At 39.1% G+C, this 13,241-nt stretch overlaps 1 protein-coding gene across 3 annotated transcripts in view; it reads right to left on the minus strand.

Annotated features, from left to right (window-relative positions):
- LOC101630908 (S-adenosyl-L-methionine-dependent tRNA 4-demethylwyosine synthase) overlaps nt 1-13,241 on the minus strand; it is a 115,025-nt gene that overhangs the window by 43,365 nt on the left and 58,419 nt on the right. For all 3 annotated transcript variants that reach the window (XM_012729270.1, XM_012729269.1, XM_012729271.1), the window contains exon 13: nt 7,117-7,252. In XM_012729270.1, the coding sequence (XP_012584724.1) occupies nt 7,117-7,252 (136 nt within the window). The remainder of the gene's footprint in view (nt 1-7,116; nt 7,253-13,241) is intronic.

Genomic DNA, 13,241 nt, shown 5'->3' on the forward strand with positions numbered 1-13,241 from the left:
AGTTTAGAAGTGGCTACACCTGCTATAGAATCAAATGGAACTCCCTAATACTCCCTATGAAGAACAGTAATGACAAAGGAAGCACTTAATCATAATAAGGGAGTTGCCCGTTAAACTTTTTCAGAAAGTGACTTTAACGATTAGCAAAAACACAGGCCTATTCCATATCAGCAGTCAAGCCCTAGGGTGCTTGGTCTAAACATATTTACTACCCCAAGAGCAAGAGAAAGAAGTGCACAGAGTGAAGAGCGTGGTCCTCTACTGCTAAGACAAGCTGTGGAGATGATCTTATGCTACTTTTGTGATTAAAAATACCAGCCTGGCCCTCCCTGGTGGCACAGCGGGTTAAAGCACTGCACTAAGAAGCGTAAGCCACTTCCACATGAGTTCGATGCCCGCCGGCCTGGAAGGAGATCCACATGGCGCAGCAGACCTCTCCTGACCCGCCCGCTGCTCCCCTCAGCAGTGTACTTCGTCGATCTGCTCCCCACTCTGTTCCTGGTGAATCCTCTTACCCTCCGCATCTCTGGCCTGTACCCCAGTTCTGTATGAATAAATAAATTTTAAAAAAAAATACCGGCCTTTCCCACAGAATGTCTGATGCAGAGGCACTTTAAGGATTCCCCGTATAGGCCGCCGTAAAGATCTGCTTTTAAGATTGAGTCTCAATCCACACCTCTACACAAACATATCTACTCAATGGGGAAGATGGAATGTTCAGCCATTCAGACAAAGTCACTCAATAATGCCTCCCCAAGGCCCTGTTTAAACTAGCAACTTAGTACTGAATCATTCACCTACTAAGTTTGAATTCCTGTCATATAGGTTTAGGAATACATCACCCAGTGGAAAGAGGAAAGAGCCCTATACCATTTTCTGTTAGGTAAGAGTTGTTAAACATATTCTTGAAAAAGTACAGACAGGAATATTCTGTACTCCCCCTGTTAAGAAAGGAATGTTGTACAAGTCTTGGTTATAGAAGAAAGTAACAATTAATATGGGATAAAATGTAAAAGTAGGAAGAGGAAGAATTCTGAAGCTTTGCTTAAAATAAGCCTTAACTGTAGCACATTTCTTTCTGGAAAGCAATGGAGAAAGTTCACTTAAACCAACCAATTCTCATTCAAAAAAACCTTTAAGAAAACTTGCATTTTTTCCCAATCACTCATTGAAATATATTAATTTCAGCAGTAATCATAACTTTTAAGTTTTCATACTGACCTCACTATGTTATAATGATATGTAGTAAATGGATCCATATTTCATCAAATTACAAAGATTAATGTCACAGTCCTCATAGTTCATCAAATAGCATTTTGAAGTTAACATTATAATGATTAAATACAAAATCATTTCCTTCCCATGTAATATAAAAGGCATTTTTAAGTGATTACTCAGATCAGATGAACTCTTCCTCAAATACTAATAATACTGTGTCAATAGATTATTATAAAATTATATAATTATGTAATTCCAGTAATAGTTCTATCCATTTCTGCTAACCCATGAAAATCTTTACCACATCAGACTGTATAATATAGAAATGCACCTTAATGCCCTAGCTAAAAACTAAACAAGAGATGGGAAAATGATAGCTTTTTTTTTAAAGATTTATTTATTTATGCATACAAGAACTGGGGTACAGGCCAGAAGTGTGGGGGGAGGGTGAGAGGATTCATCAAAGACAGAGTGGGAAGCAGAACAGGCAGATCGAGTAAAATACACTGCTCGAGGGGAGCAGTTGGTGGGTCACAGAGGTCTGCCTTGCCATGAGATGGCCCCCCTCCACCCCCAGCTGGGAATCCAATTCTGGCTGCAGTGGCTGAGAACAGCCTCAGCGCTGCACTTTAACTCATTGCGCCACCAGGAAGGGCCAAGAAAATGATAGCTTTATACAGAAGGACTAGCACTGTCTTCTGGGCAGAGTAATCACTAACAAAATAGAACCAAACTGGAGTTCAACACCATCTTGATAACTTTAGTAGCTGATAGTCTCAGAAATGACAGCTTCTATTATAGCTGTATAAAATAAACAGATGCTAAAAAATAATGAAAGAACACTCTCAAGCCAAACAACTTTGTAAGTCTGTTTCCTTGCCTATAGAATACCTACCTCATAAAGGTATAAAGATAAAGCAAAATGATTAGCAGGATTAGAACTAGTAAAAGATCATTTAATAACTATTAGCTACTATTAAATATTAGGACATAATAATGCTCTCTGCCTTCTATTTAGTTTAATTCTGTACACAGTACTGTCAGCAGGCCTTGGGTGGGGCAGTGTCCCGGTTAATAAATCAACCAGTCACTCCGGGATCTAGAGGCCCTACCATGCATAGAATAGATGGGTTTACTTCTATAATCTGACCATCCAAAAACTCTAATACACTGGTTCTCTGTGTATAGCAGCTCTGGAGTTCTTTGAAAAGCCTCATCAAGTTGAAAATGTATATATCCTACAATTCAGCTATTTCACTCCTAGGTATAGACATTAACTACTATACATGTCCATAAAGAAACTCTTCTAATAATGGTATGACTGCAGAGCTCAAACTTCAAAAACCCCAAATGCCCATCCACAGGACAATGAAGAACAATATCCTGGAATATCTTTAGGATGGAATGTTACTCAGTTACAATGTCCCAAAATTAAATGTCAATATGAATAAATCTTACAACCTTAAACAAACACAAACCAAATTGCAAGGAGGGAGTGATAAGGAAGACTGTTTAATGGGTACAAAGTTTGGCAAGATAACTAAGCTCTAGAATTGGATGGTAGTGATGGTTACTCAAAAACAGGAGTGTATTTAACACCACTAAGCTGTACATCTAAAAAAACTTTCAGTGGCACATCTTTTAAAATGGTCCCCAAAAGCCAGCTGTAAAATGATACAAATAGAATAACACTATAATAGAGAGTTCTAAAACATGGAAAACAGCTTTGTGATTTATGGAGATTTAAATATATGCATAAAAACAGCCTGGCATGCAAGCACCTAGTGCAGGACCCTGATTACCTCTGAAAGAGCAGGCATGAGCAGAAATATCATAGAAGTGGGGGAATCACAGGACCTGCAACTGACGTGGCAATGTTTTGTGTTGTAAGCTAGATGATAGTTATACTGATATTTACCATTATATTGACTTAAATCTTATATGCCCACAACATTTAATCATACATATAAAATTGGTGATAGAAGACAGCATATTTTAAAATGTAAAAACACAGGTATCCCATGATCCTTTGTTATTTCTGTCTAGACCTTTCTTAGGGCACTGTCACTAACCCCTTTTTGCCCACGGAGGACTGAGTGTTCCCAATATTATTACACAGCCAAGTGTCAGGAGTAGCACTGAAAGTGAGGCAGCCTAGTTTCAGAATCCCAAATCTTGACTACTATAAACAAGGCAGATTGTTGGCAAACAACTAAATACACCAAGTAGGGAAAGGATAAGTCCAATTTGCTCATTCATCAAACATCATGCAGTAACTGGGTATCACACTGTGATAAAAGCTGGGAATACCACAGTGAGCAAAAACTGACATACACTGTAACATCATGCCATACACTGTAACATCATGACATACACTGTCTTCTCTCCGGGGTCCTTAAGTTTCAGGGGAACAATTAAGCCATCACAGCCAATCATGGTAAATGCTATGAGGAAGTGCTACGAGGAATGCAAGACACACAAGAGCTGCCTATAGACTGGGACAAGAGGGCAACAGGGCAGGCCAAACTGTAAAGTACATTAATATGGCCACCAGGAGATATAATCCAGACAATAAGACCAAATGTTTACTAAACATTTATTCGTCTGTACATTTACATAGAAGGCAACATTATGCATGACACTAGAAACAGATGAAATGTGGAAAATTCTGTCAGAGACGTGACTCACAATAAAACAACATTGATGTTCCATTTCCCTATGTTGAATTTACCATTGCAGAGAGATGGCCGTGACGCATTCAAAATCAACACAACGGTATATTCTTGGGATGGACTGGCATAGAGAAGTTTCACTATATGATAAGGGTGACTAATAAATTGTTGTCTTTCTTTTCAAATCTGAGGTTTCAAGAGTTCGCTATTATTGCTTAAAAATGGAAAAGGATTAAGTATTTCAATTTCCTATTGGATGCTCTACTTAGTATAATAATGTGCTGACAGAAACACTTCTGTTCACACTGCTGATAAAAGTCTACTGCCAAAGGTCTGCAGTGCTTCTTGTACAAGATGAACTTCTTCTTTTTTTTTTTTTTTGAGGGAGGGGAAGGACTGTTTGACAAATAATTGTGGTAGGAGGAAACTGACACTGACACACATGTTTGCTGTTACCTAGATGGAATTGCTGTCTAGCCCCCACATATTCAAGTGCAAATGCATTTCTCTCATATCTGAAAAAGAACATTTTAGCAAAAGATAAAGATCTGTAACACTATGTAAATGTAAAGGTGATACTTGCCAGGAGTAAAAAAACAAAATATGCGGTCTCCTACTTTGGTCCCACTAGCTCCTAAACAGGCAGAAAATCCTGGGGCAAATAAAAGATCTTTTTTTATATAAAGTTCAAGAAACTTTCTTTTCAAATGCCTTTCCTTGCTTGGTTATACAAGAGCCTAAACAAGTAACAGAAGATAATATGGAATTGCTAGATGGAATTGCTGTCTATTCCAGGTACTCTAAATACGTACCTGAAATAACACTTTTAAAGTTTTTATTTAAGAACTCAAATTATTTTAGGATGTAATAATACATTTGATTCTAGTTAATATGTATAGTAAGAACATATATGTTTTGAGTTTTAAATAGCGGTAAAACAGACCATTCTTGAAAGTATTTACTGTATGTAGCATTGGTATCAGATATTCAAAAAGAAATAACACAGCCTGAGTTAAAGAAAACAGTTTCCTATCACAGATCGCCTTTCTTAAATGACAACATAAGCAATACAAGAATGAGAAACACAAACTCAACACTGCTACAAAGTGCTTAGAAAGCAACTGTCCCACCCTGTGGGTAGATTCCTGAAGCTGACCAATTAACAGAACATGGGGGAAGCAGGCAGCTGGGGGTGAACATGGGTGGCTTGATGAGAGTAAGCAGAACATGTACATAATATGGAAGAGCAAAAATTAACCCCCAAAATTAAAATTACATGGAACAATATTAGTTATATGGGCAACCCAGTTGCCTTGTAATAAGGAGCTCATAGATTAGAAAATATTTTAGAATTTCAGGTCATTGATTATGATCAATGAATCAACCCTGAATAGTTACAATTGAACTGGACATCTAAAGGCTTTATAATATCAAAATAAGAATTCATTTTGTGGAACGCTGTGGCCAAAAGCAAAAGAAACCGTTAAGCAATTCTGCTAATGCCTACTTCTCAGCTTCCAAACTGACTCAGAGCATAGCCTAAATAAGAACCTCAGTTGTATCTGATATTGCCAGCTCCTGCTATTTACTCCCATCTAAACTATTCTGATTTTTATGCTATGAATCTCCTATCTTAGCAACAAGTGAAGAGGATACAGCTGAAGGTGCAGTCCAGAGACAAGAGTTTAAGAATCTAACAAACACTAAGCCTGCTTGCTTTACAAGGAGTCTGAGATAGATCAGAAACCAATGTGATGTCTACTTTGCATTTTTTAAATAATATTGATGTAAATCACCCAAAAAAGGACACAATTTTTTTTTTAAAAAAAAGGGAAGAAAGAGATTTAATCATGTCCATTTTACCCCTACAGACAAAGTCCTGATGAGTTTTCACCCATTCATTCTTTTAACAAACATTTATCAAAACTGTTGAAGGAGCAGCCTCTGAATAGGTCCAATGGGGTTCTGGTGACAAATGCCCCTTGTCACAGTCCTTGAAGGTTTGTATAGAAATTTATACAAGTCAAAGAAGTAGAAAGGCCCCAAGGAAGTAAACAAAGACTAAGAAAAGTGTTGTACACAACTGTAAAAATGGTAACAAAAGGCAGCACAGCACACAGTGAGTGGCTGACAGTCACAGTTAGGAACACCAAAGTGCTGAGCAGAGGACAGACAGAGGGGCTTCCTGGGGCTCCCACATCAAAGGCCACCAGTGGTTTGCATAATACATAATCTCAAATCCCTTTTGAAATAGGAAATCCTAATATTTAAAGTTCTATAGTGATTCTCATTATCATTCACATTTGGGTACAGTATGAAGAACTGTCAGGCAAAAGCACAGAGAACAGAAATGGGAAAGGAACTACGAGAGAAGAGGGGGAGCAACTACTGAGACATGTCCTAAGGGAAAAGAACCGGTTATCTTAGGTTTAAAGGGAAAGCAAATATACATATGCCACAGAGGAGCTAAATATAAAGAGGGGCAAGTGTACACAGGAGAAGGCAATAAATTTGGGTATCCTGAGGTTGAGTTCCTCGGTGATAGGAACTCTGGGTCTGCAAATTAACTTATGTTGAAGCATACACTATTTATTGACAACTCTTCTAGGATGTGATGTACATGTGCTTTAGGTAACTTTGGGAATGTATAGATTCTCTCCCTACATACAAGAAAGGCAAAGAGTATATCTAAGGCAGAACACTACAAACTTAAGAGGAAACCAATAAATGTTCGCTGAATAATAAAAGTGGCAGTCTAGAAAGAGTTAAAGGTTTTGGTTTTTTTTATTTGTTTAACTTTAAAAAGTACAGGGGGAAAAAACCCTCTCCCTATTGCTCTCCTCCCTTATCCATAAAAGCTACACTTAAGACTCCCAGTACTTGTCTGAGGCCATGAATTCCAAGACCTCATTGGAGTGTAAAGCCATGAATAGTGCTGAGCCCTGTATATACGATGGTTTTTCCTATATGTCCATACTAATGATACATTTAATTTACAAGTTAAACACATTAAAAGGTTACCAATAAAAAAAATGAAAAACAGAACAATTTTCACAACACACTTTTTACAAAAGTTATGTGACTGTGATCTCTTTCTCTCAATATACTTTATGTTATATTGTCAGATGGAGGCTGACCATAGGTAACAAACTGTGGGGAATGAGAGCAAGCTAAGGAAGGGGTTCACCGTACTTCCCTTTCCTTTCAGAGATGTCATAAATCCTACCTTTTCTGCAAGGGCTTTTAAACTGTCGAGGAATCTTTGCCAGAAATCCTTGAAAAGCGGGCGGTCGATTTTCTTCAGGCTATCTTTGGTGCTAGCATCCACACTGACATATAGCTGGGTAACTGGCTTGAGGTTCCTTTAAGTGAACAAAACAAAACGACAACAACACAACAAAATAAGAAAAAGAAAAGTATACCTATGTCAAAATGTCATGATGTAAACCTTACAATCTATAATAAACGTGATAATTAGGCATTTTGGTGAGTTCAGAAACTTCTACTTCTCCCAGAAGGACAGAATGATGACTTTCGTAATGTGACAGAATGGAATATCATGCTGGTTACTTTTTTAAGAACACTATCCCTCATAAACTGAAAATATTCAATTACTTAAATTGGTATATCACAAAACACGAGATTTCAGTGAAAAACAAATCAAGATCTAGCTTTTAAGGTCTGGCACCATTATCCTAACACAATTAGAGGGGAATTTCAGACCGCTTCCCCACAAAGTCTCCATAAGTCTCACATTCAAGACATACACAAGTGAAATATTATGACGATATGGAATTGGTGCTGATGGACCACCTCCCACCAACTTGCAGAAGTCTACTAAAAAATAGAAGCAACCCCAAAAGCTCAAACACTCTTTGAAGGGTACAATCCCAAACCAATAGCAGGGTTTAAAGTGAAGATCTTAGGTGGGAAAACAGTAACAACAATGCAGAACTAGAACAAAAGGAATCGAACACAGAAAAAGAAGGCCAACCCAGAAGAAAATGCACGTGCAGCATGGGTGACTTGGTAATGGGAAGCACATGGGGATTACAATTGAGATGGAAAAAAAAAAAAAGTACAAAATGATGTAAAAATAAACTATTATATATTAAAAAAAAAAAAGAAAAGAAAACGCACATGCAGGCCCTCGTGTGTGCACCTACTGAAGCAAAAGCCTTGCCAGGCAGTGCTCGGGACTCCCTCATTCTCCGCTTCTCTCAAATCCACTGACTCATTCTATCAAATCATTCTGACCAACTAGATTTCTTGCTGGCTGTGTTTTAAGACCAGAATTTACTTTTCTCAAAGTTTCTCTGCTTTTCCTCCAAGTGTCTTTCATAATTTATGATCTCAATGAATTTAGAATTAGAAAATCTCCCCCTTTATATTATATTCTCCTCTAACTCCCCCCACTATTAACTGTAACCATTTGACAATTTACACCTACAATGTTATTTATGCATTTTTCATTGAAAGTGTATGCCTTTTTTTTAAACGTTATAACCACAAGCCATAAAATTCGCCAGAGGTTTATGTGCTTTTTATATCTATCAGTATCAGTTCTATCAATCTCTGAATTAAAACTATGAAGACTGTTTCTTCTTATCCAGCCACCAAGGTAGATATTTAAAGCTACTTTTGGTTGATATTATTGACTTTAGATAAGAGAACTTTTAAGAGCAAGAAGACCAAACAAATGTTTGTAATGATGTGGATTAGTGATATGTAGAAAAATCAGCAGGGTCTAAATCCAAAGTTAATAAGAGGCGAAGCTCTGACCAAAGCTAGGAAAGAACTGATTAAAATATTGACAGACTCTCCTTGCTTTAATCCCTCTCTGGTACTGAAATACAAAGGGAATCCTTAAAAGCTTAGTTGTATGTCACTACTGAGTAAAGGACATCAATTACTAAAACCGTTACATAACAGCATAATACACAGGCAGTCTAGCTCACCGCCCCTTTTACTGGGAGCGTCTGGCCCAGCAAACAGGCTACGCTGCCTTAAGTGAACTTTGTATTTTATAAAACAGAAATGACTGTCTTAATGAATACCTCTAATGATCATGATCTGATCGTTAGGACTTACAGGACTTACACAGACTTTATACAAAATGGGAACTGGCCTGACCTTTCCACTATGTCTCCATAACTACTTAAGACTATGAACTGTAAATTCCAGAGGTCACGGTTATTTTACAAATATCCATCATTTGCTAATAGGTACCCCTGGACACTGACAGTACCAATTTAGTCAATATTAAATGTGTTAGGTGCCATAATCAAGCAATTATATAGCTCTATTGCCAAGGAGCAGAGGGAAAATGTAGGAGAGATCCTTAGGAATCCTTAGGAACTATAGAGCTCATTCTTAAGGGCCTTAAAAATAGTTAAAGGGGCCCTCCCTGGTGGCGCAGCGGGTTAAAGCACAGCACTGAGAAACTAAAGCCACTTCCGCATGAGTTCGATCCCCGCCTGCCCGGGAGGTGACCACATGGCGTGGCAGACCTCTCCTGACCCGCCCGCTGCTCCCCTCAGCAGTGTACTTCGTCGATCGGCCTGTTCTGCTCCCTGCTCTGTCTCTGGTGAATCCTCTCACCCTCCGCATCTCTGGCCTGTACCCCAGTTCTGTACAAATAAATAAATAAATCTTTAAAAAAAAATAAAAATAAAAATAAAAAAAATAAAAAAAAAATAGTTAAAGGACCTGGGAGACATTTTCTGAACCTCAGAGATCCCATGTCTTCCCATGACTGATCTCTTATTTTATCACAAGTAATGATCCTTACCTGAAAGTAATCTTTGATCAATATTACTCAGCCAGCTTTCCAAAGGGGAAATTTCTGTTTTCATGTGTTAGCTCATATACTTATAATGCCACTTTAAGATAGTCATCATTATTAGTACAATCAATTTGCAGGTGAGAACTCTAGGCACTTAAAAGTTATCTTTCCAGTGTCAGAAAGCCAGCAGGAAATCCAGTCAAGATTAAAACATAGATTTCTTCTAGACCCGAGCATGAGCTCTTTACCACGTCACCATACAATCTCTTTTTTTTCAACCCGCTAAGACATGCCTGCTTCAGAAAGTGTTGTATCAATTCATAGAAAGACTACATTTTAAGCTGAGCACATTTCTTAAAAACCAAACAAAAGGGGAAAAAAAACTTCTATTCAAAGAATTAGGTGGTATATGTAATCAATCTTAATTTTATTAGAGCTGTTTTCTGCAAGCACTTTGAGTTAACAAATACAAGAAAATTTCATTTTCATTAAAAGTCATGTGTTTCTTCATTTACTAAGCATCTAATTATATGAAGAGCTATCCAATTTACAGAGGTTCTCTAATACATATGGTGAATGTCTTAACAAGAAAAAAGCAGACACAGAGCAAACAAAACAGAAATACAGGTGAAAGAAGCCACTGAAAGAGATGAAGCTCACATGTGTGTTCCCTGAAGAAGATGCACAAAAGTAAATGTACAAAGGGTCAAATCTGGTGGTGGGAAGCAGTCTACAAAGTCAAATGAGTTGTAGTTAAATATGGAACACAGCTCTGTCTTTGTATGTAGACAGAAAGCTTTGAATTATCAGTATTTACCAAAAGAGAAAAAATGCAAACTTAAAAATAATACTAACAGATAAAAACTCAAATAAAATGAAAACAAAGGTAGACTACAGATGTAGCAAAGAGTAATAAGACTACCACAAAGTATCCATTTGACTCTGAACTCTCCAACACACTGGCACAGAAGTCCGCACAGTTATAGGATTCAAATGTCCACAAGGCACAAGTGAGCTCTCCGAGGGTTCTCAGAAAGGAGAACAGCGCAGTCATGTGGATACCGCCTTGTCCCGGGCCCTGGCATGGCTCTCAGAGGGCTGCTCTCAGCCAGGTGTCTCACTATAGGTCTTGGGCACATGCACGGAAGAATTTATAAGAAACACTGACATTGAGAGCTCTAGCAGAACAATGACGATCTTTCTGACTGTCGGGATGAATGGCTGTCCAGAGACTTGGATAAGGATCCTAACTCACAGGTCTGTAGGAGCCTAGATAAACTGTGACTCAAGCAAGTCTTTTTTTTTTTTTAAAGGTTTATCTATTTGTGCATACAGAACTGGGGTACAGGCCAGAGGATCAGGGGTGGCGAGAGGCTTCACCAGAGACAGAGTGGGGAGCAGAACAGGTAGATAGACGAAGCACACTGCTGAGGGGAGCAGGGGGCGGGTCAGGAGAGGTCTGGCTCGCCATGTGGTCTCCTCCGGGGCAGGCGGCAGGCGGGAATCGAACTCATGTGGAAGTGGCTTTAGCTTGTCAGTGCTGTGCTTTAACCCGCTGCGCCACCAGGGAGGGCCCTCAAGCAAGTCATTTTTTAAAGAAAAAGGAAGTTCTTTTGGTGTCAAAACACAGCATACAAAATACACAAGAATATTCTTGCCTTCTATCAACGTGATATATTTCCTTTTCTCCTGAACTATGTTCTACTCACAGTCTATCAGTTTCACATTTGTTAGAAACAGCGACAGAAATTCCTCTTCTATAAGAGAATCAACAGAGCAATTCTTCTGCCAAGTGGTAGATGTTCAAGTTCAGGGTTGAGGAGACAATGAAATGGTAGAGTGGGGAGTATTTTAAAGCACAGGTTTCAGAGAAAAGAAATCTACAGCATGGTGTGCCACTGTGATACAATTAGAAATATGTGTTTGGTCTCTGGCCCTACCTCCTGTCACAGAGCTCAAAAACCTGAGCAACTTCCTTAATGAGAGGCAAGGGAAGAATCCTGTTATTCATTATAAACCCTTTTCAATCACAACAGAATGAAAGCTAGTGAGGTAGCTCTTAGTGAACTGCTTCAGGATAGAAGCTGGCTGTCAGAACTTTCAGCCCTAACCCCAACCTCCAGAGAGGGGAGAGGGGCTCCAGATTCAGTAATTACCAATGGCAGATGATTTTATCAATCCTCCTATAGACAAAGCCTCCATAAAAAAACCTAAATGATGGGGTTTACGGAGTGCACTGGTGAACACATCGAGGTGCTGGTAGAGTGGCACCCCAATACCTGTCCTGTGCATCTCTGCCATCTGGTCATTCCTGAGTTGTGGCCTTTATAATAAACCAGAAGTGGTAAGTAAATTGTCTTCTGAATTCTGTGAGCTGTTTTAGCAACTTGTTAAACTTTAGGAGGGAATCATGGGAAGCCCCACTCACAGCCTGTTGGTTAGAGGGTACAGGTGGCAACCTGAAACTTGACTGGGGCTTGAAGCAGAGGGGCCATCTGTGGAACTTGGCTCCTGCCCTGTGTGGTCTCACTAACTCCAGGTAGGTGTCAGAAGTGAACTAACTGTAGGCCATCCCAGTTAGAGCATGGTGTGAGAAAACCCACGTATCTGGTATTAGAAGTGTTGTGAGTAAACAGACACATTGCAGTGCTCTGAAGGTAAAAATCAGAACTTCATTTATCTCTTGACAGTTTTTGCCAGATTGTCTCTTTTTTTTTTTTTCCCCCAAACGTCAGAAGTCCAGATTTTATGCAAAATCTCTGATTTTAAATGTTGGCTCAAAGACCGGTTTTAAACATAATTCATAGCAAATAAAACCTACTTCTTATCAACTGCCAGCTTGAGACTTCTGGCCTTAAGACTCTCCAGGTCATCCCACATGATCACATTTTTTTTAAAACAAAGATGCCAGCGGTGCAAGGCTATCCTCTTTGACAAGTACAGTCAACTGCAATTTAGTAAACTGCAAAAATGGCTCTAAACCCCTCCTTTCCCTGCACCCATGTCCCCTTGCCTTGCAGTTCTGAATGCCTTTCACTGACTGTAAGCTCAGCCACTTGGCTTGCAGTGGCCAATGAGAAGTGAGTAAAAGTGACACAAACAGAAGTTTTAAAGATGCCTGTGCTCTGGCTGCTCTTTGAAACCCCACCACCATGTGATGTCCACACTAACTTCCTGGAGGATGAGCATCTCTATGAACAGAGCCCCTGTTGTCCTAGCCAAGGCCATCAGAAACCAGCCAGCTCTGCGGATCCGCCAACAGACTGGACACATAACCAACACTGAGACCAGCAAAGTCTGCCGAGATTAAGAAGACCTCCCAGCCAATTCACAGAATTATGAGCTAAATTAATGCTTGGGTAACTTGGTTTTGAAGGAAGTGACTACCCAAAAGATATCTGATGCATGCTATCAGCTATCCACCTATCAAACCTACCACTAAAAACACCTGTTAGTGGAACAAATGAGTTTTTTCTGAATAGAAGTAGCTTTTATGATCCAGTCACAATTAGCACTAAGTGTCTTAACAACTTTCAAAATTCAAACCAGCGTGCCTTGTTTTCCTG

The sequence above is a fragment of the Condylura cristata genome, unplaced genomic scaffold (genome assembly GCF_000260355.1).
Source record: "Condylura cristata isolate star-nosed mole 26May11 unplaced genomic scaffold, ConCri1.0 scaffold00024, whole genome shotgun sequence".
Taxonomy (NCBI): Eukaryota; Metazoa; Chordata; class Mammalia; order Eulipotyphla; family Talpidae; genus Condylura; species Condylura cristata.